At 44.8% G+C, this 23,121-nt stretch overlaps 1 protein-coding gene across 3 annotated transcripts; it reads left to right on the top strand.

Moving 5' to 3' along the window:
- Positions 1-6,630: 6,630 nt before the first annotated feature.
- On the top strand, positions 6,631-12,806 carry CMTR2 (cap methyltransferase 2). Of its 3 annotated transcripts, none has more exons than XM_041400682.1 (2): positions 6,631-6,685; positions 9,316-12,806. In XM_041400682.1, the coding sequence occupies exon 2, from the start codon at positions 9,335-9,337 to the stop codon at positions 11,627-11,629; it is 2,295 nt and encodes a 764-aa protein (XP_041256616.1). In that variant the 5' UTR covers positions 6,631-6,685; positions 9,316-9,334; the 3' UTR covers positions 11,630-12,806. The 3 variants fall into 3 exon arrangements, with proteins under 3 accessions (XP_041256616.1, XP_041256615.1, XP_041256614.1); XM_041400681.1 differs by lacking the exon at positions 6,631-6,685 and adding an exon at positions 7,098-7,115; XM_041400680.1 differs by lacking the exon at positions 6,631-6,685 and adding an exon at positions 7,127-7,263.
- Positions 12,807-23,121: the final 10,315 nt, after the last annotated feature.

The following is a 23,121-nucleotide window of genomic DNA, read 5'->3' as shown; positions in this document are numbered from 1 at the left end:
CCAATTCTGTTTTGTTTGTTGAAAAATACAGTTGTACTGTTGGCACTGAAGAAATAGAAAATGGATCTGAAGAGAAACCATAATGAGGGTCTATCCCCTCAAGTGCTTGAACTCTCTTTCTCCCTCAAGTTCACACTTCCATTTCTTTCTTACTTTCTCTTGGAAAGCTTAAAATGCCCCTTCTGCAGAGACAAGCAGGTGGGGTGTGCCACGTCAGGACCCACAGTACATTGCTGCACTGGCATGGTGCATCTTGCTCTTGTTTGCTGGAGGCAGTGGGAAAATCAACATTAAGGATTTTTAAATAATTTTACCTTCTACGTCCTCTTTCTAACTCTGTTTTTACCATGTTTCCCCTAATTTTTCTCCTTTTTAATCATTCTCATTCTTGTACTTCTGAATCTTGGCCATATCTGACTTTGCCTGTTCTAGGTACATCCTCCTTTTTTCAGCATTGTTTTTTGTACAAAACAGAGCAGACTGAGAGCAGAGATGGTTTTAGGTAGATTTAACTACACCAAACCCTGTGCCCAAAGAGGGCCCACACTGCTTGGCTGTGAGCCAGTGTGCCAAAGGACTCTGCAAGTCACCATCACCCCAAGCCCAGGGTCTTAGAGCCACTTACCAGCTCACTCAAGTCTTTCTGCCCTCTGGAAGTCCAGGCTCCTCTTGCCACTACTCAGGACTTCTTTGAAACTCGTTATTTGCTGCCATTAAATTAAATTACAGAGCAATGTTAGGCCCTTAATGTTGATTTTCCATATAGCTTGTTGGTATCAGCAGAGTTCTGATGCCCCCCAGATATGTTCCCTTCTTCTGCCTTAATCTGATTACGTTCATTAATCTGATTCTTTTTTTGCAAAGCAGACAAGAGAGATCAGACAGCCTGAGAGCTCTTCCCAATTTGCTCTCATCTAAGACAATCTCCTTCCTAGTTTGGATTTACATGGAAAACAGGATTATCAAAAAGGGGCCATTTTATCTATTTTTCTGCAATGTCTGTTATTTAACAGCAACAGAAATTACTAGAGTTTTAACCTGTAATGCTGCATTGGCTGGACAAGTACGAGATAAACGTTCACCCTACTAGGACAAAATTAATTTGAGCACTGAGGACATTCATGCCAATTAGACTGCAGGGAATGCTCCAAATCAGATTTATCTAGAAAAAGAAGGTATTGAATAGATTGCATAATGCTGAAAAAAAATATTGAGACTCTTTTGTCCTGAAGGAATCTCAGTTGTCTCTGTCTGTATGTGTCTGCAGTAATTTGTATCTATAATCCTGATGTTACTGCCTTGGCTGTCATTCCAGCCCTGCTTCAGTAGTGAGAACTTCAACTGCTACAGGATGCAGATACAATCACCTGAAATCATTTTCTAACAATGCTGTACATTCCTACAGCAATTTCCATCTAAAGAAGCGCCGTGAAGTATTTTGCAAGCATTTCATCAAAACATTTAATTAATGCTTTAGGGTAAGTCTGCACTTTCCTGTGCGCTGACATTATCACTGTATCAAATTATCTTGCAGTCTTCTCACACCTACTGCACATCACTCTTTTGGGAAGAGGAACTGAGCTGCAGAAATATTCACAGAGTGTCTACACAGTGGGGCCAGCCTAGCCCAGAAGAAAGTATCCCCCAAAACCCTACAGGCATCACCACGCCCTTACTGGTGCACTTTCCTGGGGGGCATTTCTCCCAGTTCTCTCATTGTTAAAAAAGCCAGGATTGTGCCTCAGTGTTTTGGAGGAAGGTGAAATGGCTAAAGCTTGGAAAGATTCTGCTTTTATGCTGACTATGGAAAGCACATGTTCCAGGTTTAGTTAAAAATTACTGCCAATAATTAATCAGGAATTTTTTCAGCAATTTGGAAAGGCTTTGTTTGGGAAACTCATTATTGTCTGTACATTGGCTAGCCAGACAGCCACTGGAGTGTTACTAGCCCCAAGAAAGATAGATAAAATTGAGTTATATACCAGAAAAGTTATTCCCCAACAGATCATTTTAATAACAATCTCTAACAAGATCTGCCTGGAGTGGTGAGCATACTGCTCATTGTGCATTGACAGGAAAGAGACCTCTGGCCACAGAGAATGCAGCAAAGGGCTGGCCAGGGGAACAGACAACCAGACGTTCAAAGAGCCTGTCATGGTTAGCTGAGCAAAATGAGAGCAAAGCAATGCTTCCATGACAGCCTGAAAATGTTGCCATGGAGGCAGGAGAGATACAGAAACTTAAGACAGGCAGCAGGAAACCGAGGAGATGCGTGTTCAGCTAGGCCAGACGTCAGAAAAAAGCTTCCAGCTGGCCAAAATGTGCAGTCCTAAATAGCCCTCCTGCGAAGGCAGTGGGAAAAGGCTTTTAGGACAGAGATCAGTTAATGCAAAGGGTTTATGATGTTTACTGGCAGGGAAGCAGCCACAGCACTCACAAATTACATGCCTGCTCTGTAAAACCTCACCATCTTTATATGACTCAGGCAGAAAGAGGAAGCAACTTGATGAAACCTGTGAATAAATGATACCACAGAAATCAGTAAAAGAGCAGGGATGTCCTAATACCAGCCAACACTTCCATCTTCCAGCTCTAGGAGATGCAGCAAACAGCAAAGGGGAAGACTGGGGTTGTGGCTGTGGGAGTTTGTGGAAGCAAAAGCACCTGTAGCAAGGAACTTAGAGAGAAAGAGTATAAAAGAGATTATTTGGGGATCTGAGGGAAAGGAGTTGAACCTTCTGAAGGGATACAAACAGCACCAGGGATCAGCAGTATGTCAGGATTGGGATGAAAGGATGAGCTTTTCAATGTGGAAGTGCTTTGAGGCGGGCAAAAAATCAGAGAGTACAGGGGAAAGTGTGGTGGAGGGCTGAAACAATCCTTAGTGAGAATAAGTGGAAAAGAAACCACAGATCCTGGTGAACTAGAGACTTAAAAAAGGCCAGGTACCCCTGTGCTCCACAATAAAAACAAATAACTTGAACTAAAAATTATAAGAAAGAAATGCTTTCAGGCCTGTCACAGAAGAAAACAATTCTCAGATAATTAAATTATACTACACAGCTCCATGTATCACTAAGAATCCTTGACAATAGATATATTTCCCTATTCAACACAGGTAAATGCAGTTCATATCCTGGCACCACAGCCAGCTGCTGGGGCTCCAATATGCTTCTCCATATGAAGAATATGAATTCTCCCTAGGAAGGTCACTTACTCATATCAAAACAACACAGGACCCAAGTTTACCCTGCTCTGTGGTCTGGTTTCCTCTTCCATAATTGATAATACTTTCACACAGTGAAATGCCAGATCTTTCACTCGGTCTCAGGACGATGTCCTCATTTCCCCAAAGCCCCCTTTGGAAAACCCTGATTTCTGGAGGTCAGTAGATGAACACACTACCACTGGTACTTGTGGTCTGTCAGGATGTATTTGTGCTGTTCCAACAGGATCAGTGCTTCCTCATTATCTTGTCTGTGATGCAATAATAACACACTATTGAACAGTTGATAGGTTTTCCCTTTAATTTCAGTGATTTTTGTTTAAAGAAGCAAAGGTTAGACAATTGTACATAATTTTACTAACTGGCTACGTCAGACACTGTTTACTGGAGTTTCCCAACTCACTTTCCTTGTAGCAGATAGTGGCTGCAATTCCTCTGGTGATGAAAGTGAAACAAAAATCTGCCTGACTTTGGACTGCAAGCCAGAAGCAGAAGAAGAATGACCCCTAGAGATCAGTCCCCAGGGTCATGGCAACCCACTTGATTAAGGGCAACCAGCTGTCCCAGCATCGTGCACCACACTGCAATAGATAATAGTGTTGTGATTCAGATACCACACTGTTTAGTTTACTCTATTAGCAATAAATCTAATCATCATCATCCACATAATCACTGTGGATAATTCTTCTCATGTCTGAGTGAGAGCCTTCTCTGCCACATCAATGTCATCATCCCAATTGACAAATATCTTGCATCCAGCACAGTGATAGATAAAACCACGGTGAGATCTGGTGCAAAATTATGTGGGTTTGGGACAGATCTTTAGAAGCAGGGTGAGAAGTACTGGGTGTCCCATGGAATCCATGGAAGTTTCTTCCATGGCTCAGCATAGTCTTCCCAGACCACTCCCTGCACACATCCAGTATGACTGAAAGAGCTCCCAAATACCCCAGCAATACTCCCCATTCCATCGCATAGTAGAGTTACACCCTACAAAAGAAAAAAAAAAACAGGGGCATGAACAAGACCATTTTATTCTTAATGAGGTGTTTAACTCCCTGTGTTTAACTGCCCAATATTCACCTAAAGACAGATGCTTCCATCTGGGGCTGTTGGTGCCACAGCTGTGCACAGAGGTAACGCTCTGATTGGGAAAATATGAGCTGAAGATCAGCTGATAAAAGTCTGGCTCCATAAAAGCAGGGCTAATGCAGGAAGAAAGTGCTATGTTCTCATTTTAAGTATCTTACATAGACCAAAAAACCCAAACCAACCAACCAGCAAGAACAACAACAACAACAAAATAGATTATTTTGCATAAGACAGAAGTGTCTACTAAAATTTCTGCTTTAACTTGAAGAGATTTCAGAAAACATAGAAGGATCCTGAAGCTCACAAGCTGAATTGAAAGTTTAATTTCAGAAAAAGCATCACATTTTTCTTAAGCATGCTATTCAGCCACATTTATTTTAGCTAGGACTCTTGTGCTGTCATGCGCTCAGTGATGAATTGTTCTCCCCTGTGATTTGGAAGAGCCTTATCTCCAGGAGTCCAGGGGAGTGTGACTCTGAGAAGCTGCAAGCCACAGTAAAAGCCTGGCAGGGTAGAAATGCAAAGGTCAAGCCTTGCTTACAGACCACTTTGCCCTACGAGCTGAATTGTAGCTGTTCTCTTGGTAGTGTTATCCAAGCACTGAAGCACTCAAGAACATGTGAAAAGTGATGTGTTTAAGAAGAAATTAAAAAGGATCAACACTTAAACTCAATGCTTTAATTACTTATGGCCCACAGAAGTCAGCCAGTGTAAACCTTGTGTGTGAGTATACACAGAAATAACAGAGGAAAGGCAACCAAAACATCCCAGCACCACTGGAAACATCAGTGAGAAAGCCAAAACTAAAGGAAAGCCCTGCTCAGGCTTTTACTACAAACACAAACATTTCAGACTGCAACATACCTTTGACCTTCCCACTAACTTTAAATTCTCATGAGCTAAAAATAAGATTTTAGCAATGCCATTACTGTGTGCCCTGTATAATCAAGAGAGACCAGACCAGGCACTGGAGAACCCACCACACCCTCAGCTCCCCACCTCACCAGCTGCACACCGCTTTCATTCATTTGCCCCAGCTCTCCCTCTACTTTTACATAGACATTGCTTGAGTAAAGGTTATCTTCAAACAGGCCAGTCAAAGGGTGAAGAGGCACTGAGACAGAGAAATCTTCCATCTACACCTCAGCTCTTTCTCATTAGGTAAAACTTCTTTCTGATGAGGCAGCCAGTAAGTACCATTTTGTTACACCACTATTAGGGGTCCATATGACATGATGTGGCTTGGAAAATACATTCTCTCTTTTTTTCCCCTCAAGGGATTTAAAGAGTTTTAGTCCTGTATTCCTGTTTATATGGAGCACTGGGCTTTTTCTATAGTTAAGATTCTATTTTGTAGTAATATTGCTTCAGTTTAGAAAGCAAGCAAGTAGTTTAAAAAAGGGGAGGAAAGTTGTCTGGTTATAGATCCCTGTGTTCAGTTATGACTTTAACATATAAATTCTCTCATGTACCTAGAGTGGGAGAAAAGATCCCTTATGAATACATTATTATATCCTTAGGAAGGACATGTAAAGGGTTGTTTGTTTTTTTTTTCCAGTTACTGGTCTTCAAGCAAAATTTTCCCAAGTTATCCGTTCTGGAGTGCCTAGTACTGATAGCACTGAATTTCTGTACCAAAACTGCTTCTGGCTTAGGACTGGATTGAGCTTCATGAAGAATATGTGAGAGTGCAAAAATCAATAGCAGGAAGCCTGGTATTAAAGCAAAAGGATTTCTGCTTACTCATGCTCCATTGTTGGCTATTTGTTCCCAGAAGGGCTGGGCAGTGCCACCTTCCTGAACCTGCATATAGGAAAATCCCCATAATATTTAAAGTCTCGAAAGAAACTTGCACCTGCTGTCTACTGTAATAATGAAAATGCTTTGACCTTTCTGCTTCTGTGTGCAGATTAGATGCTGCTTTGCTGTCTAAAGCGTCTGCGTGTTTCCAGGCATGCTGAAATGGATGCTCAGTGATGCTCATTATGACTGTGTTAATATTTCAAGGCTCTTTGCCTCCTGCTAACCCAAGCTGGGTGTAACAAGTCTCCCGGGGATTCAGAAAGGGCAGCAAGGTGGGTTACTATGTGAAGAGTCCTCTTAAGTACCCGCCTTGTGGGTTACAGAGGGCAAAGCAAGCTCTGGAGGAGCATCACCGCTGATTCCGGAGACTCGGCGAGCCGTGCTCCCTGCAGGGCTCCGGGATGATCGCGCCGGGCTCAGGCTCCCAGGGCAGGCGGCCCAGGGCGTCGGGATAAACCACACAGGGCGCTGAGCCCCAGCCCTGCCTCTCCAGCGGGCGGCCACACATCCCAACACAGCCTTTCTCCTCCGTTCCTCCTGAGCAGCCCGTCAGCGTTAGCGCTGGTAAGTGCTGCGCGGGGAACTTCCAGCAACGCTGGGCTGCCCCGCTGCCCGGAGGAGGCTCCTCTGCTCCTTTTCCTCGGGAGAAACAGCCGCTCTTGAGCTCCTGTTTAGGAGATGGAGCCCACCAGCCGCGCTGCCCGGAGCCCAACTGCTCCTCACCCAGCCCAGCTGCGAGCCGCCCCACGGCTGAGGGCAGAGCCGCAGCGGCAGGAACGCTCCCGGGTCGGGCCGGGCCGGGGCGGTGCCCCCGAGGGGAGGGCGTGCCGGGCCCGGAGCCCAACTGCTCCTCCCCCATCCCAGCTGCGAGCCGCCCCACGGCTGAGGGCCGAGCCGCAGCGGCAGGAACGCTCCCGGGCCGGGCCGGGGCGGTGCCCCCGAAGGGAGGGCGTGCCGGGAGGGCGAGGGGCCGGGCCGGGCGCGCTCCAGCCGGGTAAGAGCGGGAGCGGCTCCAGGCCGCGCTGCAGCCGCGGCCTCGCGTAGGGAGCAGGCGGCGCAGGGAGGCGCCTCGGGCGGGCGCGGCGCTACGAGCGGCCGGCGCGGAGAGAGGCGGCCGGGCCGGAAGCGGAGCGCGGGGATGGGTGAGGAGCTGCGCGGTGGGGAGAGCCCGGTCCTGGCTGGAAGGGGTCTGGAAATGATGATGAAAAAGCAGGCGTTTGCCTGTTCTTGCTGTGTGCTGAGTGAGCTTGGATTTAGGGCTGAGCTTGTTAGTATTCTGGCTGGAGCACCTGTGGGACAGGCTAAGAGAGCTGGCGTTGTTCAGCCTTGCAGAATGCTCTGGGAAGCTCTTAGGGCCCCTTCCAGTACTTAAAAGAGGCATATACAGAAGAAGGAGAGTAACTTTTTACATGGGCAAATAGTGATTGGTCAAGGGGGAACTTTTTTAAACTAAAAGAGGAGAGAGTTAGATTGAATGTCAGGAAGAAATTCTTGCCTGTGAGGGTGGTAAGGGCCTGGTACAGGTTGCCCAGAGAAGCTGTGGCTTCCCCATCCCTGGAAGTGTCCAAGGCCAGGTTGGATGGAGGTCTGCGCAACCTGGTCTAGTGGAAGGCATCCCTTAGCCATGGCTGTTGGTTGCGACAAGATGATGTTTAAGGTCCCTCCCAACCCAAACCTCTTCTATGAATAATTGGGATGAGCTGTAAATAAAGCCCATACTCATAGTTGGTGTTTAAAATGAAATAAACTAGACAAGGGCACAGTGATCTGTGTTTTCCTCTTTACCCAGAACACCCTACAAGAAAGGATGAGATTAAAGCCAGAGCACATCTGCATAGAGAACAGTGGAATTAAACCTGCCCATTGAAAGGCCTTGAACTGGGGAAAGGCAAGATGAAACCTCAGCTGTGTGTGTGACCATGTGCCTCTCCTCTCCTCAGAGGGCTGATGGTGCTGAGGGGAAACAGATGTGGGCTGTGGCCTGAGATGCTGCATGGGCTTGAGGGGAAGAATAAAGTGCTGAGGGTGGCCATTGTTTCCAAACTTTCTCAGCTCCTTCAGTTTTAATCCAATATTTTCTCAAACTCCGTTGTTATGTAACACTTAGGGTCATTGTATTTTGTGTTTGTGGGAATGGGAGGGCTTGAAGGATGGCTAAAGAGATAGGAAATCTCTCAGCCTATCTCGGGTGGTAATTTTGATTGAATTATTTTGCTTAAATGAACATTTTATGTTGGAATAAATTGCTGGCTGGCTGATTTCTGGTTAGTGCCTGTCACTTGTGTGCTTTGTGCTGAGCAGTGGAGCAGATTGCAGCAGCCTCGTCAGCTTTGTGTGGAGTGTGCTCGTATTTGTTGGCCTTTACCCACTCGCAGCACAGCACTTAGCACTGCTTTCTTCTTCAACATCTAGCACGTATTCCCATTGACCACAGCTGCAACCAAGTCCTCTCACTTCAGGTTTATCACAGCTTTTTCAGTCATTAAAGGAAGGCATAAGGATTTGCAGCCATCTGGCAGAGAGCAGTAATGCTGAGCAGAGAAAGGGAAAGGTTTTGCTCACTGGCTGGTGTCCAGCATCCCTCCAGGCCCTTCAGCTGAGGGGCAGTTCTCCAGGGTGCCAATGAGGGGCTACCCCAGCATTATACTGGGTTTGGTGGAAGAGGTGGGAGGGTTGTTCCCACTTGGGAAATTGGAGGAGCAGAGCAGCAGCTGTGCTCCCTCTCAAAGTTGCCTTTGCTTGTGGCTCCTCATCCTCCATACTTAGAGCTCTCAGATAAACACAGCCATAATCAGATGATAGCATTTCTGGGCCACTTGCTGAATTTGGAGAGCTTGTGGTGTGTTCTCTTTTGTGACTGAGAGATATATTTGTATTTAAGTGTTTAGATCCATGCAGTGAGCAGCATATTCAGAGTCAGTGAAGGGCTAAGCACCAGCAAACTCTTCTTCACTTGCTGTGTAAATAGCAAGAAGGGCAATTGAACTAGTGAACCTCCTGATTTTCAAATGACCTTATTGAGGATAGCCCTCATTTACATTCCTCATTGGTGCATCATTCCATGAAGCATTTACCTCTGTTCTAGAATATAGCTGTTAAGCAGGACACATTTTTATTTTTCATAAAAAGCTTTTCCTATTTCTGTACTGGTGTGATTGGAATGACATGGTTTCTTCTCCCCTGATGTTGTCCAGGTTGTGAGTCCAACCAAGAATGGATAAACGTAAGCAGCCTTATGTTAACCAGAAGACCAGCCTTGAAAAGTTCAGTCCTGAAATTCTTTCTGAAATTGAGAAGCTCTTTGCGAAGAAGTTTACTTACACTAAGCCAGTGAATGGTGAATGGAAGCTGCCAGATCCCAGCAATGCTTTTACATGTGATCATGTGAAATTTCACTCACTCCTGGCTCTGAAGGACTCAATGAATGAAGTGAAGAACCAACTGAGTGATAAGAACCTGGAGGATTGGCATCAGCACACCTCATTTACCAATAAAGCAGGGAAAATAATATCTCACGTGAAGAAATCTGTGAATGCTGAGCTCTGTACCCAGGCATGGTGCAAATTTCATGAGATACTGTGCAGTTTTTCTCTTCTCCCAGAAGAAGCTCTTCAAGATGGAGAACTGAATTCTGTACACCTCTGTGAAGCACCTGGAGCTTTTATAGCCAGCCTTAACTTCTACTTGAAGTCCCACCATGTCCCTTGCCACTGGAATTGGGTAGCTAATACTCTAAACCCTTATCATGAAGCCAATGACATCCTTATGATGATCATGGATGACCGTCTGATAGCAAACACGTTACCTTGGTGGTACTTTGGCCCAGATAACACTGGGGATGTGATGACATTAAGACATCTAACAGGACTTCAGAGCTTTGTGAGCAGTATGACCACAGTCCACTTGGTAACTGCTGATGGCAGCTTTGATTGCCAGGGAAATCCAGGTGAGCAGGAAGCTCTCGTCTCGCCCCTTCATTACTGTGAAACAGTCACTGCTTTAATGATCCTGGGCACTGGAGGATCCTTTGTTTTGAAGATGTTCACTCTGTTTGAACACTGTTCTATCAACCTGCTCTTTCTGCTGAACTGCTCTTTTGAAGAGGTCCATGTCTTTAAACCAGCCACCAGCAAAGCTGGAAACTCAGAGGCCTATGTGGTTTGCCTTCGCTATATGGGCAGAGAAAGCCTTCATCTGCTTCTTCCTAAAATGATACAGAACTTTGGAACAGAAATGGTCACCAAAGCTCTTTTCTCCCAGCATATGCTTCCAGAATCATTCCTTAAAACACATGAAGAGTGTTGCATGTTCTTCCACAAGTGCCAGGTAGAGACTATCTCTGAGAATATCCGTCTTTTTGAGCACATGGAGGAAGCAGAGCAGGTGAAACTGAACAAGTTAAGAGACTGTGCAGTAGAGTTCTTCATGCAAAAGTTCCACGTGAAACCCATTGGCAGAAATAACTGGCTTGTCAAGAAATCCCAGGCTGGTTGCAGCATGAATGCAAAATGGTTTGGGCAAAGAAACAAATATTTTAGTACATACAATGAAAGGAAGATGATGGAAACCCTGACATGGAATGATAAAGTGTCAAAGGGCTATTTTAATCAGTGGGCTGAGGAACATAGTGTAAATAATGCTGGGAACATGTGCATCCTGGAAGGATCATTTTCTAACCTTGAATGTAGCTTTTGGTACATTTTGGAAGGAAAAAGATTGCCAAGAGTAAAGTGTTCTCCATTTTGTGATGTTCAGGTCTTAGAAAATCTTAATGAAGCTGTGAAGGAGTTGGGTGGGGGGAGGCTGAAAAGCAGATCAATGCTGCAGCCTTGTCACTCTTGTGAAGTTCTTCCTGGGGAACTCATACTGGCAAAAGTGTCTGATCTTTCCAGGTGCCATCAGGAAGTCCTAAATGAAAGTTGTAGTGACCAATTCAAGTGCCTTGTGGTGGGCTTTCCCACCCTGTGTGACACAGAAGGCCAGGCCAGTATGGAAATAAAGCCCATGGACGCAGCCGCGCTGCTGACTTTCAGCTTCTCCTTGCTGTATGACGGAGAACCCAAGTACCAGCAGCAGCTTTTGGAGTGTGTTCTGCATTCGTTGGCGCAGCTGGCAGCAGGAGATGCGTTGGTTTTGCCTGTTCTCTCCTGCCTGACGCGCTTCACAGCCGGCCTGGTGTTCATCCTGCACCGCTGTTTCAGGAGCGTGGCGTTCGCGTGCCCGACCTCGCGGGAGCCCCTGAGCAGCAGCGCCGCTCTGCTCTGCGTTGGCTACCGAGGCCTCCCCGCGCCCGTTCTGCAGTACCTGCAGCATCTGAATGCACTGATGACTTCCTTGCTGGACGCAGACTCTCCCCAGCAGGTTCTGCAGTTCGTGCCCATGGAGATTCTCCTCCAGGGCAAGCTGTTGGAGTTTCTGTGGGATTTGAACACAGCCATTGCGAAGAGACAGCTCCACCTGATTGTGCAAGCTCAGCAGCAGCGAATGACTAGTGACATTCCACTTTAAATAATTCTAGAACTGCACGAGTTGTTGCTGCTAGACCTTGTTTCACAAGGCAGGCAGGTGTTAAAGACGTTGTTAATGTGAAGGTAACATTAATGCAAAACTGGTGTGACACTGAGGGTGCTGGCAGGATGTTTTGAACTGTCAGTCCTAGGTGCACCATATTGTATGTGTAGGAAATAGGAGAAAAGAAAGCCAGACATTGATTTCTGGCCATTGATCTGGGTGTTCTAGGATGCAGAATAACATAGAATCTTTGATTCAATGGAAGCAAGGGCTGACAAGCGAGCATAAGCCTCAGAGCCTCCTATTACCATCCTTCAAAACTGTCTTTTGACATCCCTTTAATTTACAGTTGGTTTAATTCTTAATGGTGATGTGGGGGAAATGCTGTGTAACTTACCTTACCATTTTGGATGGTAGGAAATGGTGGTGGCTATGGGTATATGTCCCCATTTACCATTCTTAAACAAGAGCCTCTGAATTTTCACCTCGTAGCCTTTGAATATCAGCCTCTTCTGTAGCACTTCAGTGAGTGAGGACTGAGATGAAGATTTCCCTGCCAAAGCCTGATAATGGTTTCTCCATCTCATTCTTCCAGCTGTTTTGTGAATGCTGTGCTGATATCCTGAGTTCCAGTTCTTTGTGCACTTCAGTCACTTGACAGAAGGATCAAATGGAGCTGTTTGTGCCAGAGAAGTGCTCAGCTTCTGGCTGTTCATTGCTTACTCTTCAGGCAATAATTTGGATTGCCATCAAGCCCTCTCTTGTGACTTCTTATGGGTCCAAAGCTGAGCTCAATTCTCGAGAATGAAATTTGCTAGAAGAATTAGCCAGTGGCTGTAGACACTTAGGCTTGTAACAAGAAGAACCTTTAGGAGACATTTAAATGCAGGAAACTTCCACCAGCCCTGAGAGGCTCATAACATGCAGTTGCTGGGATTTGCCAGCCTTTCCATGCTAAAAATCCTTAAAACAAAGGCTTTGAGGTGTTACCACCTGAACAAACAGTTCACCAGTTGTGTGCTTCCTTTCTTGTGCACACAAGTGTGTTCATGTTTGTGTGGGAACCCTTAGGATTGTACAGCCATGAAGCTTTTGTGTTGTAAGTCATCAATGTGTGCTTTTGATGTAAAGGATGCATATATTTTTTCAAGTAGAAGAAAAAATGTTGATTACATGGTTGCTGTATATTTTGATTTTATTGAGAAATGTTAAGAGATTTTTATTTAAAAAAAGAAGGGAAAAAATGCTCTTTGGAGAAAATAAAGCCTTTTATTTTAGATTTTCAGTGTTACTGTTTACATGTTTCTTTACCAAATATGGAAGATATCAATGAAATGCAGTAGGGGAGCCTGGGAAGGTTTAAGTGGGTTTTTTTGTTTGTTTTTTTTAGCCAGGCTTTCCTCATCTTGTCATTTATCCATCCTTCATGAGTGAAGGGTATAGTTATCTTCATTTCTCTCTAACTTTAACTTTGGAGTTTACCAGCTTAGAGAGACTCCACTGGCAGCTGTGGCCAAAGCAGTGGAGGAGGCCTGCACAGAGTTCCCTTGTCACTGAGCCTGACAATCCATGTCCCTCTGTGTTCCTGCATCTCTTAGCAACAAAGATTTTGTCTTCAGGATCTTCAGTTTCACCCGGCTGTGACAACTGCTCTGGTAGGACAAGGTTGTATACACTGTACTTTGGTCTGCAAAGTCCATTATTTATTCTTATCCAAGTGTTCTCATCCTAATTGCTTGCCTTCACTGAGTGGTGTGGTTGAGAAAAAGCTGTGTGCCTTATTCCTCAGGGCTGGCTCTGCTGCACTGCCAGGGGTTCCAGGTGATTGTCTTTGGGTTGGCCATCCAGTTTGTCTGGAGAACTGTCTGCTAACTCATTTTTATTGCAATTATCAATGCTAATGTGTTTTTCCCATTGCATTTCTTTTTGGAAGTAAGCACCAAATTAGAGAGCTTGGGAAGATCATTCTTTGTCCTAGAGGTGTGAGATGACACAGGAAATCAGTCCTGCTCTGAAACCTCCATTTCTGTACAGCTAGTGGTGTTTCTTGGGGAAATCTTCATGCAAGAAGTGGAGTTGAATGGATGCTGAACTGCATGACAGCCTTGCCTCTCTTGGTTTTAGTGAAGCTGAAGACTTTGGTTGTTAATGCCAAAATGTTCTTCAGGGGACATGAGGACTTTGGAAGCATCCTTGAAACAGGAGACTGGGTTGGAAGTGCTCCTTACAGGGATTGTCAGGTTGGTTTTGGTAGAAATATTGTTTAATGGGTTTATGGTTTCACTGACTTACAGGGAAATGTAAATGCTTAGGATTGTATTCAAGCTTATAAAAAGTTTTATGAATATTTGCATTCCCAATATAACAGTATAAAAACAGTGCCTAAAGACATGAAATGGCAGATTAGAAAGTGAAGAGAAAATATGGATGTCTTCATTTTGCTGCTACAGACCTTAAAAGATGCATATGCAACTTCTTCAGTCCTTAAAGTCAATTTATACACTGCATTATTTAGATTATGCATCTTATTTGAATTTTGATAGATCTTAATATGCTAGCAGGCCTGGCAGTTTTTGAGTTTAAGTAGTTGGTGTTGAAAGCAAAGACAAAGCACTGAGCCCAAAGCAAATTAGCTTTCTCCCTGGCTGAACAGCTATTTAACAAATGTCCTTTTTCTGTCTTGTGTCAGGTCCTCTGTGTTCCCTGTCGAGACTGGGGAGATGAAATTTTACCTGTAATACAACTTGCACTAGAGCACTACAGCTAATGGCTCCTTTTATTAAAGCAATAATATGAAATTGTATATTAAAACAATATTTTTCCTCTGTAGGAAACTTGAAGAGATTTATTGAAGTGCATTTTCATAGTGCTTTACTAAATGGGGATGACTCGCTTGTTAAAGAATTGATTTATCTAAATTGGGGGATAGCAGGGAGAAGTGCCTGTCACTTGCTGGTGAATTGATTTGTTTAGATTGGGGGATAGCAGGGTGAAAGTGAATCAATATTCAGAACTTATTTGTTGCTGAAGCCAGAGATCATTATCTGGGTATCAAAGAGATGAATGAGCAAATGCTGCCTGATATAAATGAAAGCTCATGCCGCGGTAGCCCCAGGTCCTCAGCTGTCAGGTACCTGTGCCTCAAAACAATGACCCTGTAGCCAGTGGGTAATGAAACCTCAATTAAGGCTAAGGAATAAAGGGACTGGGGTGAAGTGCCTTAATTTAAGTCTCTAGAGGGTTAAGGTGATTAAATACTTGCTTTATAATCAGTTGACTGCCCCAGGTTGATGACAGAGCACAACTCAACACCATTGAGTTGAAATGTAATGAAATCTGTCTTGGGGTCACAATTAAACCTAATTCCAAGGTGGCTGCTAAATAGCTGCATGTCCCCACAAATAATGGTGTGCTCTGACAGATGAGTGTTCAGCAGAGGAGTGTGGGGCCATCAGAATTGTGTGAGCCCTCTGAGCAGCTCCCTGCCTTCGCTGCTGCAGCAATGCTGATGGTACCCAGCCATGCAGCTGGAGCAAGCCGTGCTGCCAGCTGTGCAGACAGCAGGTAGAGCCCTGCATGGGGTGCATCAGTAGCACAGATGTTTGGGATTAGTGCACCTAGGGCTGGGATGGCTGTAGGATTCCTGACTGGTGGGAATGGTGAATATTTGGCAGCAGAATCTTGTCACACCTGAAAAGCACATAGCAGCTCTTTGAACTGGCATTGGTGTTAGCACAAACTGGAAGGGACCTGGTTCCAGATAATGTATTGGGAATTAAAGGAAAGCTAGTTCAAAAACTTACTTTTGCTCTTTGGGAACAGTGGAGAGGCTGGTCCACACCTAGGGTGTGCTTGCACTTTTTGTGGAAACACCAGAGGAGGCTGGTGTTTAATAATTGTCAGCACTATGGTTTTAACTATAAATCACAAAGTAATTGATTTCAGGGTGTTAACAAAATTTGGATTTATGGAGAAGTTCAGTTGTGCTTAAGATGCATAGTTAATAGCACTGGCACTGAATAAAACCCAAATTAACTTTGTTTCCATTATGAAACAGAGTAGCATTAGCCCATAAATTTATATTCATATAAGTGGTTTGGCTCTTAATTATGTGAGTAGCTTTGTGAAAATTCTGTGCTGGAAAATTGTTTTCAGACTTGGAAACCTGTTCAAAGCTCTGGATATTGTCCAGCTTTCAATTCCCAGCAGTATTGCTGTACTGTGTGCAAAAACTTGAGACCAGACTCTGACTGGATTTGCTCAGACTTTTTGGAGGGAAGGGTTTGAGTAGGAAATGGATTAAACTCAGATGTAAATTCACTCTGACAAGTCCCTCACTAAATTACAGAGGGGACAGGCAGGACAGCCACTGCTCCTTAAGCTGGATGGTGGGACAGTGGGGTTTACCAAAAGGGAGCCAGAACAGAAGTTACCAATGTAAACTGTATAAATTCACAAATGTACAGTTGTAAATTAGACAAATTCTGAATCCTCTCGTACAATCCTGAGACCAACCTGTGCTTAGTGAGAGTAACAGGCCTCAGAGCTGGTTTGGGCTGAGCACATGCAGCAGCTGAGAAGACCTATTTATGTTTCACTAACTGACCTTACTCATCACATCACTCTCTGCAGTTTTGAAGTGACCCCTGAAGGAAACAGTGACAGCAGCAGTCTCAGGAGCATGGGTGGAAGTAATGAAGCAGTAATTAACAATTAATAAAGTGTGGTGAAACTTTTAACTGCTGCACTGGCCTAGAGGTCTGGTGCTGGAGTGGAATAGTCCCTTGGAAATCTAAACTTGGATGCTTAATTATCATAATTTCCTTTAGATGCCATCTGCTCTTGGAGCCAGCTTGTATATTTACTTTTTCCCTTGAAGGTAGATGAGTTTTAAGAACTCCACTTCTGTGGCTTTTCACAGCAGAGATTAAATTGAAGCTGGGATCAAGATATGGGGAATGAGATGGCTCCTGTGGCTGAAGTGTCCTACGGAGGGCAAGGTTCTGTTGGAATGGGCAGCAGGGTGTCAGAAAAGTGTTGGAAAAACACGGACAGAACCTTCTTTGTAGTTGGCAGAGGGGTGTTATCTTTTCCAGGGGAGGGGCATAAACTGAAATTGTGCTGTCTCTGTGCTCTTCTCTTCCCCTTCCCACCTCAAGCCCTTTGGAGCCGTGTCTGGAAGGTGTCACCTTTGAGAGAGTGGGATAACGAAAGGCAGGGATGGCTGAGGAGCTCTCCTGACCTGCAGATGCCACTGGGTCACCGACGACAGGCAAACCTGAGTGAGGCCAGTAGCACACTCTGAGGCAGGAGGACACCTGTGACTCGGGGGGTCACTGAGGGGAGGCTCTTTGCTCCTCAGAGCTTTGCACTGGGTTGCTTTAGCAGGGGTGTGCTGGGTTATGCCTTGCTATGCACTGGCAGGTCAGCTAAGGCCAGAAGCTAAACTACATCATCACTCCTTGCCCTCCTAAAGATGAGCCTGAAAAATGGTTAGATCATGAAAATATACAGCCAAACACCACCAGCCTTCCCCTCATTCCCCACTGTGTTAATCATTTGTGGCAGGAGCTAAGAGCAAGTAAGAAGAGGCAGGTTAGGCTGAAATATCTTTTGGTTTTCAGCTCTAGGAATGCCCAGTGGATTTGAATAGAGCAAAACACTTTTCAAGCAGGAAAGGTGCAAAAATGGGACATGGGAATTTTGGAATATGTCAGTGCAATTTTAGACATCACTCGTTTGCACTCAAGGCTTGTAATAATGATTCCATTTTGTCTTGTGTAAATCAGTTTTAATTAATAGAGCAGATGTACCAACAATGCATCTAGAAATGAAATAGAGGAAAAAAGAAAAGAGGCAGCTGGTGCTAGTGGATGTAAATATTTGCTTTTTGGGAAGTGAAGCTCTGCAGAAACTTCAGGCTCCATTTCAAATTCGGAAGCCTGTTTCTTATGCCTGTGGAGATATATGGAGCAGAAAAAATTAACTAAACCATAATGCTGCTTTATTTGAATCTAGTGCATGTGATGTAAGTAGCCCAAATTTTGGAATAGGGCCAACACATGAAGTCTTGGTTCCTGCTGAAATATTAAGACTTTGTTGATGCAAGGTGCATTAATTCCAGAGGAGCTGTTTTTGTACCAAGAAGCCTTCCCAGGCCTCTGCAGGACAGTCTTGGTTTATTAGCATGGGCAAATGGAAATTCTGATGTTTGACCCTTACTAGAGCAGAGCAAGGTGCAGTGATGCTGCTGAAATACAGCCTGACTGGCTAACCAGGTGTAAGGGGTCCATATATCTGAAATCTGCTGCTGGGGAGGTGTGACAGGTGTGTGGATGGATGGACTCAGCCTCATGTGAAGCTGAGGGTTGAAACAAAAGCAAGGCATGAATTAGGGCTTTGCAGGTTTTGATGGAACTCTCTACAGTTCTGCTGTGTTATTTTTGTGCACTCTTAACTGCACAACAATCTCTTAAATCTTCCTCACTTCCTTTCAGTATTGAACGTCTCATGAAATCCCAGGCTATTTGTGTTAGAATTAGGAGAGCTTTTTGTTCTCTTTTGTGGTTTTTTGTTAGTTCCTGTAACTGCTAAGAAGAATGTGAAAACACAAGCCTGAAAGCACAAAGTACCACAGCAAACATGGAATATAACATGCAAAACAAACCCACTTTTAAAGTAAGTAATGACTGGTGAGTGGTGATGTCCAACCTGGAACTGGCACTGTGGGAGAAGGAAGACAGTAGAGGTTGATCCAGAGCAGGTATTTTGTGCTTGGGTGAACCAGACAGTAGTTCAGGTGGTAGTGCATGTATTGTTCATGATTATTGCAAGCTCTCTGAGGATAAGACAGGCTTCCTTGCTCTGCAACTTACTTTTGGAACAGGATACCAGGATGCTTGCACCCAACCTTGTGTGCAAATGTTCTGGTTTAGGGTTTTGTGCCTTGATGCTGAGAATGCCCCAGAGCAGAGAGAACAACTCAAAATGGCAGCACAGCTCAGAGCTGAGCTGGATCTGGATCAAAGTGAAGCTCCTCCGTCCTTAAGACTTAGATAAGAAAGTTTGCAGGTGTGAGTAGTGCTGCTGCTGAGGGGATTGGGTTTTCCATGCCTGGAAGCAGATTATAGCCCTGTCTGTACTGCATTTGCCTTGTGGAAGCTTGTGTACAGTAACACCTCACTGTCTGTCCCCTCTGTTTCAGAGCTCTGCTGTCAGCTATTTAATACCCTGCTCTGGTTACTGCTGTCATTGTCCTGCTATTCTTCATCCTTCATCCTTAATTGTCCTCGTTGAGCAGCAGGCATCAGGAGGGTGGTGATGGAAATGTAATGGATTGGAAGAGGCAGCAGGACCACTGGCTGTGAGAGATTTGTACGGTGCTCAGTCTTGCAGGTGAAGCAGCTGAGATCTTTCAGAAGGATGATGTGTTTGAAGATGGGTCAGACAAGGTCACCAGGACATGATGAAGTTTAATTTTGCATTATAAAGGGATTTTCCACTCAACTTCAGACTAATAAGCAGTTAGTTCTTGGTACTTTAAAAGCAGAATCTCCTTTTGTACTTTTGTCTTTACCAGGTGTTGAATTGGCAGCTGACAACCCCAGTGGTCTTGTTTGTCCATCCATCTTCCTATCCCTGTGGGCTCAGGTTTTGTGCATGTCTGGAATGCCTGCACACATTCCTCTGTCCATTGTTTCTTGTGGGAAAGATTGAATTGTGGTCAGTCACACTTCCAGGATCATATCTCCTCAGGTAATTGGATGCCTGAAACTGTAGTTTGACTATCTGGGAAATTATTGCAGAGCCAAAATTTAGGGCTGAGGAGTCAAATGAAGAGGGAAGAATGCAGAGCACCCAGCTACAAGCCTGTACACCCTGCTTGTGCGTATTCAAATGTACAGCTCTCTCTCCCCAGGCTGCAGAAGTTATTGTGTGGAATTTTTGAGGATTGTGTGGAATTCTGGAAGCTAACTGGAAGAGGTATTAGATTCTATCTGACTTACTTTATTCCCTCACTGCAGCCAGGGTCACTCTGACTTGTGTCCTTAGGGTGTCCCTTTCAAGTCCTTGCCTTCTGGGACTTGAAGGGCAATGAAAAATTTGCCTTCAGACCCAGTGGACTGTGTGGGGGCTCTGGCAGGTGAGACAAGGCTGTGCCCAGAGCAGGGATTTTTCTGAATGCACAGCTACCTGAGCTGTAGCCACCAGCTTCCAGGAGCACTGCAAATTGTGCAGGAGCTGAGCTGTGCCTTAGCTGACTCTAAAGTGTCAGGTAAACCTGTTGTCTGATGTTTAAATGCTGAGGTAACCTTGCTCTGTAGGGGAAATGGGAAACTTTGGAGGCAATGCTGTGACATAAGAGTCCTGTAAAGCAAGAAGGAGCAATTTGTCAAATGACACTGTCACCTCTGATGTGGTGAAGGGAGTCAGCGCAGGGCACCGTGTCCTAGGTGGCTTGCTTGATGTTTTGTTAAGGATTTGAGCTGCCCATTTCCCACTGAGCTTTGGGATGCAGATGTCAAAGCTGGCTCTATTTAGATGGAGCTCTGCTTCGGAGCTGCGCTTCAAAAGCTGGTGGAGAATGTGCCAGCAGGGGGGACTGTAATTGCCATATATTTTGCCCATAATAATATGGGGGGAAGAACAGGGGCAGCTGTAAGGAATAAATGAGATATTACATCTGATGACTCCCAAGTCTTCTTTTTCCTGGGTGTTAAGTTTGCTGTGGAAGGCAGGAGGAGGGAGGGGAATCCTGCGTCTCCTCAGCTGTGTGGATGCCCCCTTTTTAAAAATCCTGACTTTAAAACTGAATGCTTGTTAAAAAGCAGGAATCAGTAAGGGAGACCTGGGCCAAGCTCTTTGCTAGCAGAGCTGTGCTGAACTCTCTGCCCTTGCACCAGAAGTTAATTTGCCTCCCGAGTGGTGGAAGGCTGAGAAAATGCCCCCCACTGAAGGGAAGCAACTTGCTCAGTCAGGCTTCCCCTGCTCTTACCTTTTTACTTAAGAAAAGAGAGCCAACCCTGATGAAGATGGAATCATTGGCACAAAAGATAAGTCACAGAGATATTTTCAAAACCTTACCTTTATGAGACAAGAGCAGAAAGGAGAGTTAGGGTGACTGATCTTTGGATTTAGCTTCCTCTGTGGCTCTGATAAGGCCATGAACAATTGCCCATCCTACCACAGACTGTGAGCAGGACAGCCCACTCTGATGCCTGTCAAAGTGAACCTGTCAGATCAGGAGGGAGCTGCTCTTTCCCAGCTAGAGAAGAGGTGGTGTCCAATCCTTACCCTCCTACAGAGCTGTGGCAGTCACCCTCAGGAAAAGTGGGGTCTTAGTTTGCATCTGGGCAGCAGAATGGGATATTAACCTTGTGACACAGTGGTACCTCTATGGCAAAGCAAAAGACTACTTCTTTTGGTGAATATTAATTTTCACTCTGATTTTATGCTGTCTGAACAGTTTTGTTGAACCCTGACTGTTCTCCCCAGCTGTCCATCACTGATTCTCACGCTTTGATGGCTGCTGTCTCAAATAGCATGGTAAAAAGATCTTAGTTATTTTCTCTTTCCTTTTTTCTTCTTTGAGAAGTCTCATTTACTTTCTGCAGCTGTCCTGACTCCCTTCCTCATATCATTACTGGGTAGCAATGTGGCAATTAGAGCTGGCCACCCCCAGGAGGAGGTGTGCTCCACTGGCTTTGAAAGACTTTGCAGAACTGTCCTTTGTGCTTTTCTCCAAAGCTTTTCTCTTCTCCCCATGAAATGGATTTTAATGTTATGCCATTCCTTGTATAGTAACATCTGTAAAGATACAAAAATGTCTGGGATCTGGATTGGTTTTGTGAAGCCTTGGTTCTTTTCATCTTCCTTGGAAGGTATATTGTTCCCCATCTCTTTCTCTCTCTCCCTCCTTCTTTCCCTTCAAAGGGTATCTTGGAGGTGATGTAAAGGCATCTATTGCTTCAATATTGACATGCCAAGCAAGGGCAGAGAAAGCATCAGGTGTCTCTTTCTTGGAGCATCAGCCTCTATAGTTCTGGAGCTGGATGGGGACATTTCTGAAGGGATGGTGTGACATTGAGATCCCAGTGCTCCTCGCTTTGTCAGTCTCTTTCACACCTGCTTCTCTTCCCCAGGCTTTGCCCCACCTGCTGCTCAGGCTCTGTGGCTGTTCAGCTGCCACAGACCAAGTGGCTGTTGTGGGAATCAAGCTGGTCAGAGAGAGCAGGACCTGAACTAATAAGGAAGGAATATTCTGTGGTCTGTCTGATCTTGCTGAAGGCACTTCCATTACCATTTCAGCAGACCAGCCTAATGCTGGGGTTGAGCTGGACCTGAAGGTTTGCTCTGGAGACCAAAGGATGGGGAAATTTAGAAGCTAATGCCTAATCCTGTGGGCATCAATGACATTTTTAATGCTGTTTCTTGTGGATAGATAGAATGTAAGAGAATAGAGATAGTGGTGAAGGTACTCTCACCCCTAAGGAGTTACAGCTGTGCTAATTATCAAGAATTAGGAACAGGCCTGCCCTTAATAGGCTACAGCTGGATCCAGTTAGAATGGGTATTGTAAAAGAGTAAGTTGGCTGGTTGAGAAGGTTGGATGGACTTTGTTGGCTGTGCTGAGAAGAAGGAGTCAGTGCTGTGAGGAGCTGCCCATGAGACATCACCAAGATGGTATGAAACCTTTGCAACAAGATGACAACAGTTTCTTTGATAACTTGTAGGAGGTATTTAATTTTGGGTTTTGTGTAAGGTGGTGTAAAGCAATTCAGTGCAGCTGGAAGGTAGAGGCAAGGCTATTTATTTCAGGGTTTTGAAGAGCTCTACTCTAGTGATAGCTGTCTTATTGCTGCAGTGGCTGGTTTTATTTTGCTTTGGAGCAAATGAATAAAAATGTTCCTCTCATTTAATTTTCTCTGAGGTGAGAAAATTCCTGGAAGTCTGCTGATGAAGTTAAGGAACATCTAAATTTTTTTTTTTTTTCCTGAAGTAGCTTGAGTGCAGCTCCCAGAAAGCCAGGGTTTGGAAGCCTGAAAGCACTGACTGGATGTTCTGAGAGGACTCCTGACACAAGGGCTGGGCTGCAGATGTGCCTGTGGATACTGGCGGGAAATGCTGGATGTCTTGGTGAAGTGACTTTTTTTTTTTTTTTTTTTTTGAGCTTGCTGTCCTCTCCATCTCTTAAAGGATATTGTATTGTCTAAGATTTTTTTTTTTTTTTTTAGCTTGCTGTCCTCTCTGTACCAATTGCTAATAAACTACTTTCTGTTGGCAGGGCTGATGATCCATCAGTCTGTGTTCTCAGGATGAGCCCTTTGCTCAGGCATCGCTACAGAGAGTGCTGTCATATCTTGACAGCATTTGACATTTCCCAGGCAATGCTTAAATCTCCCAATTGACAATGTTTAACCCTTTCCCCTAAGAGCTTTCCAGTAGTGATTCCTCTAAACTTTAGTTTTCCCTTCAAAGAATTGTTGCCA

Source organism: Onychostruthus taczanowskii, unplaced genomic scaffold (genome assembly GCF_017590055.1).
Source record: "Onychostruthus taczanowskii isolate IOZ18803 unplaced genomic scaffold, ASM1759005v1 scaffold18, whole genome shotgun sequence".
Lineage (NCBI taxonomy): Eukaryota > Metazoa > Chordata > Aves > Passeriformes > Passeridae > Onychostruthus > Onychostruthus taczanowskii.
The sequence above is the reverse complement of the archived record's forward strand: the minus strand, read 5'-3'. Positions and strand labels throughout refer to the sequence as shown.